This window comes from Rhinolophus sinicus, chromosome 5 (genome assembly GCF_057876585.1).
Source record: "Rhinolophus sinicus isolate RSI-liver-muscle chromosome 5, RSI-T2T, whole genome shotgun sequence".
NCBI lineage: Eukaryota > Metazoa > Chordata > Mammalia > Chiroptera > Rhinolophidae > Rhinolophus > Rhinolophus sinicus.
Genome location: NC_142505.1, coordinates 5,884,038 through 5,902,270, shown reverse-complemented (window position 1 = coordinate 5,902,270; position 18,233 = coordinate 5,884,038). Strand labels below are relative to the sequence as shown.

The 18,233-nt window shown below is 55.8% G+C and overlaps 1 protein-coding gene across 9 annotated transcripts in view; it reads right to left on the bottom strand.

The window, feature by feature from the left end:
* Positions 1 to 18,233, bottom strand: part of CACNA2D2 (calcium voltage-gated channel auxiliary subunit alpha2delta 2) — a 134,337-nt gene that overhangs the window by 90,939 nt on the left and 25,165 nt on the right. For all 9 annotated transcript variants that reach the window (XM_074312283.2, XM_074312275.2, XM_074312279.2 and 6 more), the window contains exon 2: positions 17,434 to 17,515. In XM_074312283.2, the coding sequence (XP_074168384.1) occupies positions 17,434 to 17,515 (82 nt within the window). The remainder of the gene's footprint in view (positions 1 to 17,433; positions 17,516 to 18,233) is intronic.

Sequence of the window (18,233 nt, the reverse complement as noted above, 5' to 3'; positions counted from 1 at the left end):
AGGGTTAGGGAGTGAGGTCCATCTCCCCTCGGTCCTGACGCCCTCTGCCTTGGCTCCCCAGTCCAGCCCTTGGCGCCCTGGTACTGTGGTCCAGCTGTGCCCTGTCTCCTGCTCCAGCCTCTGACCCTGGTGCAGCTCTTGCCCCTGCAGCTTCATATCCCTCTGTTGTTGCCGCCACATACGTGGGGCTTGGTTCTATCACCTGCAGTAATCACGTCACATCCTTCCTTATCTCAACATGGTCCTGAGGGCAGAGGCAACCCTCCCCCCTTGAGGAAACTGAGTCCCAGGTCACCTGATGTGTGAGGGGCTTCTTTTGGTCTGACTGCCCTCAAGGCCCTTCCAGGGCCCCACTCCCCCAGCTTCAGGAGGAGCTCAATTTCAACAGGTTGAAGTGGGGACTGAGGAAGGCACCCCAGGCAGATGGGACAATTAGGACAAAGGCACAGCCCTGGGAGGCTCAGAGACCCAGGGCTGAGCGGAAGAGAGGATCCTGACTCACCAGAACAGCTATCCCAAAGGGACAAGCCCTCAGCCACCAGCCAGTCTCAGGGTAATGCCCTGCCCTGGTCATGGGAGTCCTAGGTAACCCTACTTGTTGGCACCAAACCACCTAGGTACCCTCACCTGAGTGCAAAGAAGGTGCTGGGTGGAGTCCACCGAGGGAAGAGCCGGCAGGCTGTTAACCAAGGCAGAACTTCATCAGCAAAGTTCTTCCCCACGCTGACGTGTAAGCCAGGCCAGCCAGGGCTTCCTACTGCACAGATGGGGGAACTGAGGCTCAGGACGAGGGGCACCCGATCACAGGGAGAGAGCCAGGCTGCTCAAGTTCCCTGTGAGGCTGACGGAGCCCCTGCCTCTCTGCCTCCTCCCAAAACCACCTCCTCTGTCCCCAGAGGCTCCCTGAGGCTAATCCCAAACGAAGTGACGAGGCTGCCACACTCCTGGGCGTGGCAGCAGTTCTCTGGAGCCCCGGGCAGTAGGTAGAGGGCCCCCGGGCTTATGTGGAGGGATGTGGAGGGTCGGGGCAGTGACAGGGAAGTCAGAAGGCCGGGTGAGACATGCCACCTCCCTCAGCCAGAGAACGCCCTACTCCTCCACTCATTGGCCAGCCCTGCACGGATTTCACTAAACAAACATTAGGGGCTCAGCGCTACAGAGACTAAAAGCCGTGGGGTCCGGCGGGTTGAATATCCACTCCTTCTCAAAACTCCCTGCAACAACAGTAGAGGGCCATTCAAAATGGCAAAAACCCATGGGTCAAAGACAGTATGGAGGAGGTACCAGGAACATTACGAAAGCTGGAAGCAGATGGACCGTGGGTGACTGACTCAGCAGGTCCTGCACGGCTCGCTTTTGCTCATAGTAGGTCAGTGTTGGGGAACCCCAAAGACTAAGTCCTGAAACCCCAAATGGGAGACTGAGAGAACCTTCTCCGAGGAACCTGGAGCCCAGGAGGGTAATTTGGCCAGATTGCCCACAATGAACCCCACAGTCCACGAATCGCCCCAGCATGCCCAGAGTCCCCACCCTGTACTCGGTGCCCCATTCTTTGGTGGGGTTTTGACTTGAGGCCCAGAGGTTTGTCAGTCCTGCTCGTCGGCTCCTATCACATTATCTTCTCTGTCTGCTTAAATATGAGCGGACCGTGTGAAACCCCAAACACGGGGGAGACATGCACGTAGGAGTTAGAGAGCAAAACAATCCAACCAGAAGAACGTGAAGGAACCTGGGCTGCACAGGGAGATGGAAGTGTAAAAACTGCTATAAACTGTGTATACTAGGGTTGGAAAAATAAGTAAATACGTTGTACATAATAAGAACTGGATTTCTCACTGTTGGAGAAGAAAGTCACTAAAACGAAAAGGAGGAAGGCTTGACTGAGCCCCATTGTGCTGGACTGGAGTCAGAGGTTTTCAGTGTCTGTACAGACACACAGAGAAAGATATAACCACAGATACGTGTGTATACAAGGCCTGGCAATTAAGTTTGTGAACATGTTGCAACGATGTTTCTAACCTTTCTTGATAGCAAAGGGATTATTTATTATGAATTTTTACTAAGTGGACAAACAGTTCACCAAGTTTACTATGTGGAAGTGCTGAAAAGGCTGCGCGAAAAAGATAGACGACCTGAACTTGTCGCCAGCAATTCACGGCTCTTGCATCACGACAATGCACCAGCTCACAGGGCACTGTCTGGGAGGGAGTTTTTAGCCAGTAAACAAATAACTGCATTGGAACACCCTCCCTACTCACCTGACCTGGCCCCCACTGACTTCTTTCTTTACCCAAAGACAAAGGAAATATTGAAAGGGAGACATTTTGATGACACTCGGGACATCAAGGCTAATACGACGACAGCTCTGATGGCCATTCCAGAAAAAGAGTTCCAAAATGTCTTTGAAGGGTGGACTAGGCATCCATGTCAGGGCATAGCTTCCCAAGGGGAGTACTTCGAAGGTGACCGTAGTGATTGATATTCAGCAATGATGTACGTAGTACTTTTTCTAGGATGAGTTTGAGAACTTAACTGTCTGAACTCATACATGAGTTAGGACGGGGACGCACATTCCCTAGTGCTTATGGTGAGAGGGCCTAGAAGCGGGGACACCCCAGCTGCAGTGAGCACACTCAGCACCCAGACCTTGATTTCTAAATACCATCAGCCCATAAATGGAACCAGAACTCCTTGGATTAGTGGCTGATTCCAGGGAAAATACTAGATGAACTTGGAGTATCTTACGGTGACACAAAGTAAGGGGTGCTTACAAGGGGCATGTAATGAAAGGGCATAGGAACCAGCCTGAAAGAGCTCCCAATGGCCAAAGCTGGAATAATTTGGGCAACAAAATAAAAAAGATAATATTGAATTATAACCCAAGTCCATACTGATATAAATAAACAGGAGAAGGGACAGTCCTTCCTTACAGAAGAATTCCAACTAATAAATGTAGAAGAAATGAGAGACATGGAAAAGCACCATTAGGACACCACAGTAACAATAGGAGCTGCAGGCAAGCTCTACCTGCCAATGATGCTAAAAATCAATGGGCAAAAGTTTCAGGAGAAACAGGGTATTTGCATAGCCTCAAAATATCTCCCCCAAGAAATTTGTTAATTAGAAAGAAAAAAATAGCAACTTTGCATTGGGGAACAAGGCAGACAGATACCACTTTAACCAAATGATCGAGGTTAACATCACCAATAATAAGATATTCTGACATCATGTATCCCCGATATCACGCACTGAGAAGGACATGTCATTTCTATGGTGTTCTTCCCAAACATGCACAACCTCAATCTAATCACATAGGAAAACATCAGACAAACCCAAATTGAGGGACAGTAAATGACGGTCCAGCACTTAAAAAAAAGTATCAAGGTCATGAAAAATAAGGAACTGTCGTAGAAACTGTCACGGACTGGAGGAGACGAAGGAGACATGACAACTAAGTGCAATGTGGGATCCTGGATGGGATCTTGGTGAAGGAAAAGGACGTTAGTGCAAAAACTGGTGAAATCCAAACAGGGTCTTCACGTTGGTTAAAGTATTGTACCAACATCAACGCCTTAGTTTTGGCATTTGTACTATGATTATGCAAGATGATAACTTCAGAAGAAACTGGGTGAAGGGCTAGGGAATTTCTGTACGACTCTGGCAACCTTTCTAAGTCTAAAATCATTTCAAAATAAAGTGTGTGTTTGTTTTTTAAGCTATAATGCACTCCTCAGAGAGCTTACAGACATCATGGCAACAATGAAACAAGAGCAAGATGTTAAAAAGGTCCTTTTTAAAAAGGACCCAAAAGAGATCCTGGATATTAAAAATATAGTAACAAAATGTAACACTTGATAGAAAGGCTGGGAAATAAAATTGAGAAACCTCCTGTTTCAAAGACACAGAGATGGAAAATTGGAGAGAAAAAAGAGAGGAAAAAAAGGGTCTGAGGTAAAGTCTCTGGAAATAGAGCAGAGAAAAGGGAAGGGAGGAAACAGTCAAATCATTCAAGAAAACTTCCCAGAACTGAAGGTTTGAGTGTCCACTGGGTGGTAAGGAATGAAAATCAACTAAGGTACATCAGTGTGGGATTTCTGAGCACTGGGCACTGGGAGAAAATGCACAGGTTTCTAGAGGTAAAAATCAGGTCATGTACAATGGATCGGGAAAGCGAATGACTCTTCACAGTGACTCAGGAAGCTGGAAGGAACGGAGTGCTGCCTTCGAAATGCTGAGGCAAATGGTTTCCACCCTGGACTTCCACACCCACCTGGAATCTCTGCCAAGTGTTGGGGGGAGGGCAGGCTTTCTGAGACATGGAAGCTTCAGAGGTCTGGCTCCCCTGTACCTCTTCTCAGGAAGCCAATTTTAAACGTTCTCTACCAAAATGAAGAAGGAAACCAGAAACTGAGGAAGAGGCCACGGTACCCAGGAAAGAGAGGACTCCGGCCCAGAAGACAGGGGAGGGCCACCCCGGCACACGTCTGAGCCACAGGCTGGGAGGGCGGGCTGTCTTCACAGCAGTAAACAAGGAGGCTCCAGGCAAGACTTTCCTGGACGACAAATTTGACAGAACCCCGGATGAGTCTGCATGTATGAGACACGTACAGGAGGGTAGGGAGTTTGGTGCAGAATTAGGAAAAGTTCACAGGAAACTAAGCGAAGGAACTAACACCAAGACAGTTGTTCCCTGCAAGTACAAAGTGTAAAACTTGTACTCAGAAGTGTGTACTATGGGTTACAGTTCTGTTTAGCATCAGCCCCAGTCAGGACGATGTCACCACGGAGTCCTGAGCTGATCAGATCACAGTGTGATGACACCGGGCAAGGGGTGGGACTGCAGGGGGGGGCGGGGAGAGCTAAGCCCTCCTCTCCTCCAGCGGACGTCCATGGATATGCCGAAGACTGAACAATCACGAAGTAAACGTAAGTATGTCGTTTAGAGATACGGAGTTCTGAGCTGAGAAAGTGACAGCCTCTGGGGAGCTGGAAATGGAAGGGAGGGGGCTTCTGTGCTTGGGAAACTATGACATTACACTATGTACATATGTGATGCTGGTTTTAAAACCCTAACATTAAAAATCCATCTAGAAATGTAAGAAAAAAATCAGAAAAGGCGAAAAGGGGGTGGGGAGGAAAGAAGAAAGGAGAGAGAAAAATGTAGACAGAAGAGTCGGGCTCAGGGGAATGACAGCTTTGATTCAGCCTCTCGCTTTGAAGCAGGGCCCCCCAAAGGGCTGCAGTTGACTTTATGCTCTACTGGGATCACCATCACCTCTGTCTACTCTTCCGCAAATGAAAACGGGTTGAGGTTTCCACCCCTGATCAGCTGAGTACGGAGTTCCCAGACCACGCTCCTTAGACGGAAACATCAACTTGGTACTGGTGACGCCTCACTCCCACGCCTACATGTCCCAAATGCTGGGAGTAATCAGAAAGCAAGCTGATGACCACTCATCCTGGGGGCAGTGGGGACAGTGCCGGTGGGGTGGGGTGGGGAGGAAGAAGCTTGAAGTGTCTGTGCAGCCACAGAAGAACTACCTTTGCACCAATCACCAATGTCTGTTAAAACCTGTGCCGGGGTCAGGTGGCCCATCTCACCCAGACCCACAGGCAGCCACACCTGGGGAAGGAAAGGGAAGGAAGGGACTGCCTGAGAAGTGAGGCTGGGTGGGCTGCAAATGTCCTCAGAGAATGAGACCTTGGACCCAGAGCCCCTGGGCGGGCTGGGCTCCCCTGGCGGGTCTTGTGTCCCCCAGCAGGTCTCGTTTCTCCAAAGGGAAGACAGAAAGCCAGGCAAACACCCCAGGAGAGGCCCCTCCAAACCCAGGCCTCACCCAGGCTCAGGACGCTTCGTGCCCCTACGTGCCTCATGGAGACCCCAGGCCCCTAGGGACCCAAGAACTTGCGTGTTGCACCAGGGTGGTTCTGCTCCAAAATTCATCCTTCTATATCATGAGTTCCCTGGGTGCTTACTGCAGAAGGAGCCTCAGGGGCCCCAAGGGGCGGGCAGTGGGTCACCCAGCTCCATGGGTGGACATGACCTTTTCCAGCTCTGCCAAGGGTTTCTAAGGAGGCTCTGTGGGTGAGTAGGCAGCAGAAGGGCATGAGTCCTACCCTCGGAGCCAGTCTGAGGTGGGAGGCAAAGGCCCAATCTGACAGCCCTGCCCAATGAGGAAGTTCACCCTGCCTCCTGGGAGCCCCCAGTCTGCTGTGGGGGGCAGCCACTACTCTCACAGTGCTGTGGTTTGAGGCAGAGACAGTGTGCAAACCCTGGGGGTCCTAGTCTGAGCTGGGGGCTTCAAGACCCTCTTGGATGCAGAGCAGTGGGTTTCCAGGGCCAGTCTCCTGCCTCCCCCCCAGGAGGCTCCAGACCTCCGTTCCCCCTGAGCAGCTCTACCACTTAGCAACAGAGACAATTTACATAATGCATCGAGTGTGAGAGCAATAATGGCTGGGGAAGCAGGGTGCCCGTTAGTGCCTCCTCGGGAGGGAAAATACCTGCTCCCACACCACCACCTCCCCCTCACGGAACGGGGGCCCGCAGGCTTCTGGGAAGCAGGTGCCTTAAGTGCATGGCTGCTGCCAAAAGGGGCCCAGAAGGGCTGTGCCAGCCCTGGAAAGGGAGTAACCTTGGGACAGAGACCCACACGGGAGGAAATTCCAAAGCACCCGAGTTTTGAACATAAATCCACCCAGCCATGCTCCTGAAGCCCGCACCCCTGCTGGGCTCGGGCCCTGTACCCGGAGCCTTCCCGGTGGAGGAGGTGCTCTGATAGGCGGGAAGCTATAGTTGGGAGGCAGGGGCGCCAGGCTGCAGCTGCCCAGGAGGCGGTCACGTTCAAACACAAAGGCAGCAATGGAAGGGGGAGAATACATAAAAATTACTGGCACGGTAATTGCTTTTTATATAAATGTTCTTTTTAAAAGTTTTCCCCAGTGTGAAAGTCCCTCTTTAAAAAGAATAAATTCACTGCACACCAATTTATTCCGCGCCTGTAGATGGAGCATAATGAAGGCTCCTCTGTCAACACCTGATCAAGAGACAAGTGGCTGCCACTTGACCCAGCTTCAGGGTCTCCCTTCACGAGGACGCAAGGAGTGGCAGGGCCCAGGGACCTGTGAGGGGGGCAGGAGGGGACAGCAGGCCTGTCTGTGAGACCCTGGGCTTCTGGGCAAGCCCCACAAATGCCACTGGAGCCCCAGGAGCTGTGCTCACACAGAAAACAGAACAGGGAACACGGGGGCTGTCACTTTCTAGGGACAGGAGACGAGCGGCGTCCAGCAGGCTTCTGGGGTATCAGGCCCCGGGTCTGCATGTAGGGAGCTGTGGAGGAAGCTGGTGGATGGCAAGGCACCTGGGGGTTGTAGGTGCCAGTGGCTTGCCCTGCACTGGAGGAAGCACCCCACGGACTCCAGCTCTGATCTAAGTCTGCAGGCACCCAAAGTGTTCCCAGCCCAGGCAAGGAAGGGCTGCTCCCTCTCACCAGGAGCCCCGGGACCTGGAAAGGGGCTCCTGCCTGATGCCCCTTACCAGTCAAAGCTCTCTCATCTGTGAAATGGGGACAATGTCCCGGTGGCTCCTATGAGCACTGGATTGGGGATGGCAAGGACGGCCTGCATCAGACCTGCACTCTCCACAGGGGGGTCGCTTGGTCCAGCGCCCACTGCGGGGCACAGACACACAGGCTGTGAGAACAGGATCCACAACCTGCCAGCGCCTTGTCCCCCTGCAGAGCCAGTGAGCACAGATCAGGCAGAGCGACTAGAGGGCACGTTTACCACGCACGGGGACACGGTGTGTGTGTATTTGTGTGTGCGAATGAGAGCTCCTCACCCACAACTGTGATTTCTCGGCCTCACTAATGAATCAGGTAAGTAGTTCTCGCCTGCTCTGGTGATAGAGCTGTCAGCAGTCCCACCTTGGCCCGCAAGCGTGCCTGCTCACACCTGCGCACGGAGCACAGAGAGCGGTACACTCAGTACACACACGCATGGACACGCTTGCCTGGTCACAGCCCCAAAGCACACATGCCTGCGGTCACACGCTTGCACACACATGCAGGCCTGGTCACACCCCCACATGCCGCCCCCATGGAGGCTCCGTCACCCCCTGTTACAGACCCACAAATGCTCACCTGTTCATGCCCCCATTTGCACGCACACACACACAGGTTCACATGTTCCCTTTCACATGCACACACATGCCCACAGTCCCACGTGCAGCGTCACACTTCCGTCCTCTCTTCTACACGTGGTTGGCTACACTCCACCTCACACAGCCTCTGCAGGTCAGTACTGTGTCTCCCAGGGAGTCACGGGATGCAGAATCAGCAGGTGCCAGCTGCCTTCTGGGCCTGACTGCCCGTGTTCAGGTGGGCTCTTGGGAGCCCCAGAGTGACCGTGCCCTTCTGGTCATGGTCTCCCTACCCTGTAGGATGGGGAGACTGGACTGAGCCCACCAAAGGCTCCTGGCAGCTCCTGCCTTCTATGTGGACTCGAAGGGTACAAAGGCAGGAGAGGGTGGGGAGCTCGGACACCACTGGCCTCAGCACTGACCTGGAGGGCCTCCTGGGGGAGGAAGCTGTGAGCTGGGTTTCAAACCGGGTAGAGGTGTGGAGGGGATGGGGGTAAGTGAGGAGAGTGGCAAGAGCATTAGGAAGAAGCAGCTCAGAAGTCCAGTGGGGTTGGGGAGGGCGCATGGACAGCTGGGAGGCCCAAAGGCTCGCCGCTTGCATGCCCAGGCCGCACACTTTGGCCAGGCCATCGAGTCACCCCAGGAAGGGCCCAGCCTCTCTTGTCCCAGCCTGACATCTGGGTGCCAGCACACCGTACAGCCGGCTCTTTGCCTGAGCCCTTCTCCGTGGTCCCACCCCCTCTATTCCCTCACAAAGAGCAGTCATTCACCCTCTACGTGGGGCCGAGCCTGGCAGACCCCATGCACGCTGACCTGACACCAGGCTCTCTGACACCAAAGCTCTACCGTGATGCACTGGGTCTGCTTCCCCATGTGGGGCTGGAGGGCTCCCAAGGTCCCGTGAGACACAGTCAGAGCCCTGCTCTCTCCCCTTGGTCCTCAGACACTTAGCCATCCAATGAACAGGGACTAGCTGAGCACCTACTCCACGCCAGGCTGGTGGACACAGCGCACATAGCACGCTGCCGGCACACAGTGTGCAGAGAGGACGTGTGGACTGCCAATCCTCTCGGGCGGGGGCCCAACCCCCAACCTGCATCCTGAGGCCAAGGCAGTCACATGGTTCCCTGGTTCATGAGAACCAAGGACAGGCAAGGAGGGGGCCTGAGGAGTCCACCCAGGATGTACTCCCTGCCTCAGTTTCCCCTGTACAAGGAGCCGGCCAGCCCTGAGCAGGGGCACCAGGTCCCAGGGCTGAGAGAGGTATGGGAAAGTGGGAGGTCTGGGGCTCGATAAACCTCCCCTAAACACTAGATCTCTGCACACAAGAAGAGGGGGCTATACTCAGAGGGTGGAGGGAGCCAGGCTGAGCCTCCGTCTCCTGCCTGGTCGTGGTAAATGGTGCTCATGCTGCCCCTGGGGCCGGCTGCGGTTTGTTGTCAGAACCAATTACTTCTCTGCCTCTGCCAAATGCTAGGGGCTCCACGAATCTCAGGCAAGTGTCCCCATGGCTGCCACCGCTCCAGCGAAGGATGGGGGTAGAAGAGGAGGGAGGAATGCAGATCGGGTCAGCCATCCCTGGGGGCCCAGCATGGAAACCCAATGGGTCCTCTACCCCACCCGCCCCCCACCCCCATCTCCTACCCTTGATCATCCAGACCAGCGCTTGGCTCTGCAGCCCCATCACTCTCCAGAGGAGGATGCAGGGGTTGGGGGGTGGGTGGGTCGGGGGGAGAACCATCGGTAAGTGCTGGGTCCACATCGGAGTGGACCCTCAGCTGTCCTGGTGCAAGGCCAGCCTCTCTGGGGACCCCCGAGGAGAAGTCAGGCTGTTCATCAAAACACTCCACCACATGTACATGTGTGCATGTGTGTGTGGGGGGTCTTGCCTTAGGAAAGTCTGACAAACATCCAGATTCCTGCGATGGAAGGGGTGAGGGCCTCCACTTCAGGGAAGGGGCCTGCAGTAAAGCCCTGGGCTCGTAATAGAAACTTCCAAAGAGAGTGGCGCTGTCTGTCTGCAGGCCAGGTTCTAATCATGCTTCTGAGACTCTTCCTTAAACTGAGGGACCCCAGTCAGAGATCCCTGGGGCTGCCCCCCTCAAGAGCTCCTGATGCTTAGCCCTGGATTCTGTCACTTCATTTTCCGACCCATCCAATTAACCTCCAATCCCCAGTGCTAACACCTGGGGCCCACCCAGAGGTTGGTAGCTTCCCACTACCTATACTCCAGTGCCAGCCAAGCCCCAGGCCCTCCTGAGCCCACGGGCCCTGGGAGACAAGCTGCCAACCAGTTGACGGATTTGAGAAACAGACTCACAGGCCTCTTCTGGGGTATAGGGGCCCTTCCTTTCACCTGCACCCACCTCTTCCCCAGGGGTGTCTCTGTAGCTGGCTCCCTGGGTTCCTGGCCCAAGAAGCCACCCACCCTTCAATGGCCCATAGACCCTGTTTATTTAAGCCCTGGTGGCCTTGGTGCTTCTCCTAGTAAGGTCCCCCAAAAATGTCATGGTCCAGTGGTGCTACAGACTGAATGTTTGTTGTGTTCCCCTAAATTCATGTATAGAAACCTAATCAGCAATGTGATGGTATTTGGCGGTGGTCTCTTTGGGAGGTGATGAGATCAGAAGGACACAGCCCTCATGAATGGGATCAGTGCCCTAATAAAGGACACCCCAGAGAGATCGTTGCCCTTCCATCATGTGAGGACACAGAGAAGACGGCCGTCTATGAGCCAGAAAGTGGGCCTTCACCAGACACCACACCTGTTATGCCTGGACCTCCCAGACTCCAGAACCAAAAGAAATACGTCTCTGTTGTTTATAAGCCACCCATCTGTGGTGTCCTGTTCTAAATGGACTAAGGCAGCAGGGAAGAGCTCCTGGGCTGAGACAAGAACAGGCAATTGATAGTGGGGGGAGGCACAAAGGCACCCCCACACCTGCAGGACTCTGTCTGCAGCCTTTCTGTGCCCCCGCTCTCTTGAGACCCTCACATCTCCCACGAGCACAGGGGTGTTCAGATCCCCATTTCACAGGCAGGGGAACTAAAGCTCAGAGAGGCAGGACAACACGCCCCAGGCCCCCCAATGTGTGAAAACCCAGCCCTGCCATTCCTGCCCACTTCACTCTTTCAACCACCACCCACCGTTCAGTTGCTGCCCCTGGCACAGGCTCCAGGTTCAGATTCCAGTTCTGCCACTTACCAGCTGTGGGACCTCAGGCAGGTCCCACCTTCGGAAGGTACAGTGTTTGTCTCCTTCTCTGAGTTGTTTGTTTCCTATCCTGTGGGAGCTGACCTTGATCATGGCCCCACTGTGACCTCTTGGCACAAGGTGGAAGCTGGTGGCCCTTCTCCTATGCCTGTTGCCACCAGCCATGGGTCTGCTGCTCCCACCTAGAGGTGCCCCTGTCACCTCCCACCACCTCCACAGAAACCTGGGCAGCACCTCCTGGCCAAGCCTATCCCAGGACCCCAGGGGCCTCCTCTGCCAGACTCCAGGAGCATGGATGTAGCCACCCACTTATGCCCCTCTGGGGACCTTCCTGTCACTGCATCACCCACCTGCTGCGAGGCTGTTCTCACCTACGATCCTCACATTCTGGGGAGCAAAAAGAAGAGCCTGGGAGGGGACAGGGGCTGAGAAGAGCCCAGGTACTGGCCCAGCCCGTCGGGGTGGGGAGGCTCCAGGCGGCTGGTGCCCATGGAAGGCAGGCCCACATGAGCCAGAGCCCCAAGGCCAGGTGTCTTAGGGCAGCCCTCCCCCCACCCTGACCTCCCTGCACCCCCGCTCTGGTGGGGGTGTGCAGGAGACCCAAGCTAGTCAGCTGGCCCTCCGGCAGGAGCTCCTGCCACAGATGAAACAGCTTTTGAAAAGCTTCTCAAAAATGGAATTTTCTCCTGCAGGCGACGAGGGAGCGTGTGTGGGGAGGCGGCAAGCAGGAGGGTGACAACCATCCTGTCTCCCCACACAGTGCTCAGGAGAGAGTGTTCCCAGACCTTGCAGTGTATGTGTGTGGGGGCGGTGGAGGGGACGTCGCCAGAAGAGACCACCCCAGGGCAGGGCCTGGGATAGAAAGAGGTGGGGAGCAGGCTGGGCTGGGGGGGACAGAAAGGGGTCCTGGCAGGCCTTTGGCCAGGCTCCCATGTATCTGCCTGTGTGTATCCAATTATGCACAAGTGGCGGCCTCACCACGTTTCAGACGCCCTCTCAGGAGCACCCCCCTCAGCCCCATGCATCCCCGCTGGGTGCTGAGCAAGAGGACCATATGGAGGGAATAATAAGACAATTAACTTTCCATTAAAGAATAATATATGTGGGTTTTTAAGGAGGCGAACGGCAGCAATCCCTACCCAGCAGCATATTTCACACCCGCACCCCGTGCCCCCCCACCCCCGCACCCCCACGCATCCCACATCCCCATGAGGAGGACGTTGCTGGGCTTCACTGGGAGGTGGCTGAGGCGTGGTGGGGGCTGTACCAGGAGCAAGCACAGAACCCCTAGGACGGTGGTTCTGAGGCTTCCGAGAGCCTTGGGGGGGGCTGTGATGGGTGTGGGGGGCTCCCCCAGCACCCCTCCTCACCTGCCCCTGAGCACATCAGCTGGGATAGTCACACTGGGCCTGTGTGAGGGGTTCTGCCTGGCCAAGGAGCTGCAGGCCTGTCTCTCGGGGTGCATGTGAAGCACAGTGCTGATAGAAGGGGCCACCTGTGGGGTCTGGGGGTCACTCTCCACTTGAGCTTCCTTTTCCTGGCCCCCCAAGGGCTGCTTCTGTCCCTGGCATCTCCCACACCCCTGCTTCCTTCCTGCTCTTCTGCCCCAGCCCCGCTAGGGTTCAGAGCTTCTCTGGCACTCTTTGACCCTGCTAACCCCACCTGAGAGGCCGAGACGCCCGGAGAGGACCCTTCCCCAAAGGGGGCCAACCACAGCTTCAGCCAGCACCCCCGGAGCCAGTGTGTGAGTGCGCATGTGTTTCAGGAGTTGGTGGTACCAGTAGGGGTGGAGGGGTGGGGGGACAGGGAGAGGCTGATCTCAAAGGCACCTACACAGAAGCCCTGTCCCGGCTTTCCTGAGACCATCAGGAAAGGGGCCCTCGATGTGGCCAGACTTTGGTCCTTGCCAGGAGCCAGTTCCAGATGTGGCGCTCCGCAAATATTAATTACACATGCCCAGGGAGCACCAAGCAGACAGGATGTGGGGACGGCCAGGCGCCGACGACACCGGCTGGGACTGTGGAGCGGCGTCATCACAGGCTCAGAAGCACCCTTCTTGGCCACCCAAAGGAAGGGATTCACGGATGCCTCCAGTCTGAATCACCAGGACTGTCCAGAGAAGCACAGGCAGGCCCCAGGCCTACACTTCTGCCTACAGCACCACCACTATTCAGGACTGGCCTGTCGTGGCTCCAGGCTGCTATGGCTGATGGAGACCGATGGCCAGGACCTTGGTTTCCCCATTTCTATGACAGGACCGTGGGAGTAACCAGAAGCTGGTCTAGGGCCCTCCTGGTGGCCAGGGATGTCGGCTGGGCTCTAAACCATTTCTGCCTTGACCGGCATGTTGATGTGGACTAAGAAAGACCCTTCTAGGTCCCGACTTGGCTTGAGTCTTCCCAGAGGTGGCCTATGGTCCCCAGATATGGCCATCCCATGTCTCTGTTCCCAGCCCAGCTCTGGCCAGGCAGCTTTCCCTCATCTCCGACCCCCATCACCGACAGAATCTTGTCACTTCCTTCCGTAGAGACCCTCCAAGGAAGGTGTCTCCCGCAGGCCTGGAAGCCATGTCAGGGCTGGTGTACCGACACGCACTGCTTCTTCCTCACACCTGACTATACTCTCCTGCTTTGTCCCCACAGGTCTACAGAGTTGGTTCCCTTCTACCCTGAACACCCAGTCAGAACGTGGTAGGTCCCTGGCTGCACCCATCAGACTGACCTGGGCTTCAGAGTGGGGAGACTGCCGTCTCCACATCCTCCCATGTGCACCCCCAGGCACCTGATGAATTATTCATCCTGATCAGGCTCATTATGTAAATGAGCTCAGAGCCCAAGCATATGCTCTCTGCTCCCCCCCCAGGATGGGGACAATATGGTACCAATGGGGGAGGGTAGACAAGGGCTTAGGAGACCTCCCTCAGCGTCCAGGGGCTCTGGACAGGGCAGACTGCAGCAGGCTCCTCACGTTTGTGACCTGTTCATGGCAGGAGTAGGCCAGGGCTGGAGGGGAAGGCAGGCTGGGTTACCCAGGCGAACACGGCTCAGGAGTGTCTGGCTAAGCATGGGGGTGGGAATGGCACCTGAGCACCACAGTGGGGGCTCCTACTATATGCTGGTCCTGGGCTTAGATGAGGAAACGTGATGGGGTCTTCAACATGGCCCATATACCGCCCCCCGAGGTATGTCATGGTTTCCAACCTATAAATGGGCCACAGTCTGCACCCGGCCATGCCCCATGGGGTTGTGGTGAGTCGGGAGGAGGAAAGTGCCAAGGCAAGGAAAATGCTCGCAAATGCCACTGTCTGCAGTTTCTGAACTCTTACAGCTGCCAGCTCTGTGGCTCCCAGCTTCCGGGGGTGGGGCAGCCTCTAGGACTGGGACAGGCGGAGAGGGCAGCCACGTAGGGAAAGAAGGCCGAGGGGGCCCAGATGCCAGAATCACCCCAGCTGCAAGGTGGTGGGGCAGCTCAGAATCAGCTCAGGAAGGCCTGGGAGGGGCGGCCCCAATGGGAGAGCTGGTGCCAGGGTCCAGGGAGCATCTGCAGCTGGCTCAGGGCACTGCTGCAAGCATCCTCCTGACCCGTCCGAGCCAGCCATGGGCTGGGCACACAGCCCTCTCATATGCATTTGAAGGAGAGCCATGGTGGCTCAGACAGGATAGAGGGTGGGTTGTGGGGGGTGGGGAGCAGACAGGTTGGTTTCCTCCTGGCTCCCCCAGGGTTGTCCTTTTCCTCTAGAACTCTCTAGCTGCTCCCCTGGCACCCACCTCACCAGAGTGCCTTGTGCCGAGACGCAGCCCCAGAGCTGTCAGTGGGAAGTAAGAGGCTGAGGAAGCAGGTGAGAAAAAACTGGAGCAGGACAGAGGGCCGCTGGAGAGCTGGCAGCCGGTGGCAGGCAGAGGGATGCCAGGAGGAGCTGGGAATGCCAGGTCAGCACTTCTCTGCCTGCCTGCCAGGCTGGCCACTGCCACACCAAGCATGGCCCCGCTCCAGCCCAGCTCCCCACTTCCCCAGGCTCATCCTGCCCACCCTTCTGAGATGGGGAGGCATAGCCAGAGGAACCCCCTGGAACAGGAGTCAGGAGCTCCAGGTCCCAGCTCTGCCACAGTCAGCTTCCTGACTTTGGTGACCGCTGGGTAGGTGGGGGTGGAGAAAGACGTGCTCATTGATGAAAGTGTCTGGACTCGCTCAACTGCCATCAGAAAGGAAGGGAACAACACATCCTAGGAGTGAAAATGATCACTGAGGGAAATACAAATTTGACAGCTAGAAAAGGGGTGTATCTGTGTCAGTCTGTCCACTGCCATTCTCACCACCTCCTCCTCCAGCCAGACCTCCCAGCCACGTCATGGACCAAGAATGAGGATCAGAGAGGCTCCAGGACTTGCCCACAAACACACAGTGGGTATGTTGGGCAGGGATTCCATCAATGGGCATCACCATCCAGGAAGCTCAGTGATTCACTCAGAGCTGAATCTCAGGCATGAAATGTGTACACTATTTTCTCATTGGCAAACTTTCCGGGTCTGAGCTGCCCGTGACTATAAACGAACAATGTCCTTGAGGTGTGGATTCAAAGCATGGAAGATTCTTGACTGGAGGTGCACGGTTAACTCCTTACGTGGGGTACATCTTATGCCTCGATATGAAACTTGGAAAGGCACGTGATACACACTCCAGGGAACTCCCCTTTCTTCAGGAACCTACATGGCTGCACTTGACAGTGCCCACTTAGAACCTAGTTAGTGTTGGGTGCTCTTCCTGAGCATAAATTGACTTCTGTTTTGCAACAGCTTGTCCTACAGCGCTTTCTCCGGAAAGCTCTGCTGGCCTCCGAGCTCGGCTGAGTCACTGAGAGTTCACAGGAAGAGAGTGGGATGGGGTTACTGCAATTCAAGCCCAACAACCAACCAGGGAAGGGAGGTTCAGAGAGGCTGGGCCACCAGGGGGAGGACACCCAGCAAGTGGGTGGCTTCGACCTTCAGACCTGGTTTCCCTCTTTCTGCCAGGTCACCATCTCGGTAAATACCCCTGATCAGCCCAATCCTGTGCCAGAGGTCCCACATCCACAGCCCACTTATTGCTACCACCATTTCCTGGGCACCCGCTGTAAGCTAAGCGTGGGGAACGGACCAACGACCACACCCCATGGTAGCTGCCCCACAGAATTTATATCTACTGATCCTGGCCCTGACCGAGGAGGACGACGGGAACACAGTGGAGTATCTATCTCATCACGGGGCCCTGGGCCTGGATTCCCTGACAGTAACTCCATGTACTCTGCTATTCCCAGGACAACCACTGGCAGGAAATGCCCGCCAATCCCCTGGTCATACTTCCCGGTGCCAGGCCCCAGGAACGAGCTCCTGGAAGTACAGGAAGTCCGAGCCAACTTGGGAGTGCTACCCCAGCCCCTCCCAGAGAACAGCTCTCAAGGCTTTGCGCTTTCACATAAAGAGCGACGGCTCAGGAGCCTGACAGCGACACATTTTGCAGCCTTCTGGGGGTTGACGGATGGCTTACTCTTCACATCACTATTTCAAACATTAACATAATCTCCCAGGATGAATGTGGTCGCTCCTGTCTAATCAATCACCCCTCCCGCTCCTTGATCCCTCATCTCGCCAAGCACCGGCTTTCAACTCATCTTGTCTCGTGGGACAGCGCCTTGAGTGGGTACCTCTGCTCCCCGGGGTCGTGTGGCCTGATCACCACTCCCTGCGTGTACAGACCCTCTGGCTTGTGCGTACAGCTGCATCTGCTGGACCCTCTAGGGTTTGCGCTCCTGCCCCAGACACTGCCTGAAACACAGACCTCATTCACCTGAAAACCTGCAAAGCCCGACACCAGACTTGCCTGGTGCCACTTCTCTAGTCATCTCGGGAAGAGGGGGCCGAGACCCGAAGGAGACTCTGTTTTTCTAGTTACGTCACCACATGCCCCAGTGGTCCAGCTGTGTCCCACCACGCCAGGTCCTCAACAACGCCCGCCAAACCTTCCTCACGTCTTATTTCTGAAGCCTGTCCCCCATTCCCACTTGGGAGAGGGTCCCTGAAGGGAAAGCCAGGAGCAGCAGGCTTACCTCCTGGAGCTGCTGGACGCCCCCAAAGATCCGCATCACACCGTCAATCTCCTGCTCGAGGCGCCGGGCCCAGTGCTGCATCCTGCGTGAGAGGAGAGAGATGTCAGGAGGCCCGCGTGGCGCAGAAACAGCCGAGCCCGGCCACCTAGGGGTGCCCAGCGGCAGCCGCCCCTTCAGAACCAGAGTGCGCCTGTGAGTCCTTTGAAATCTAGACCCCGAGGCCCAGGCTCTTTTCGTGTACTGTTGGACAGCCAGGGAGGACAGCGGCCTGCAGCTTAAGTGCACTGAGGGAGCCGAGCAGCTCCAAGAAGCCTGCAGGGAGACGAGCTTTCACCGTGAAGAGCCAGCCCTTGATGCTGCTGCTCTGAACTGTGGACTCGGGACTCTGGGGAAGAGGAAGACGCGAGTGAGCCAGGGGTGCCTGCTGGGTCTCAGAGCCTCCAGTGCCCCAGGCTGGGCGGGGTCTGGGGAAGGGGAGGGGACATGCGTTGCTGCTGCCACCACAAAGTCATTGCACAACTCAGCACAGGGTCCTGCCCCTCTTGGCCTCTTCTGAGCAGTGGGCATGGAGAGCTTCTGGCTCAGATGGCCCTCGCCTTTCCAGCACTCCAGTAAACAAATGTTTATCTGGGCTCATTGCTGGATGCCCCCCATGAACCATCTAACCACGGGTACAGTTCAGACCATCCTACCCTTTTCTGGGGACCCAGCAAGCCACCATGAGGTCTGCACCTGAGCCGCCAGCCTGAGCAGATTTCCTCTGCACCACTGCTACCTCGTAGGGTAAACAGGCGGGTCAG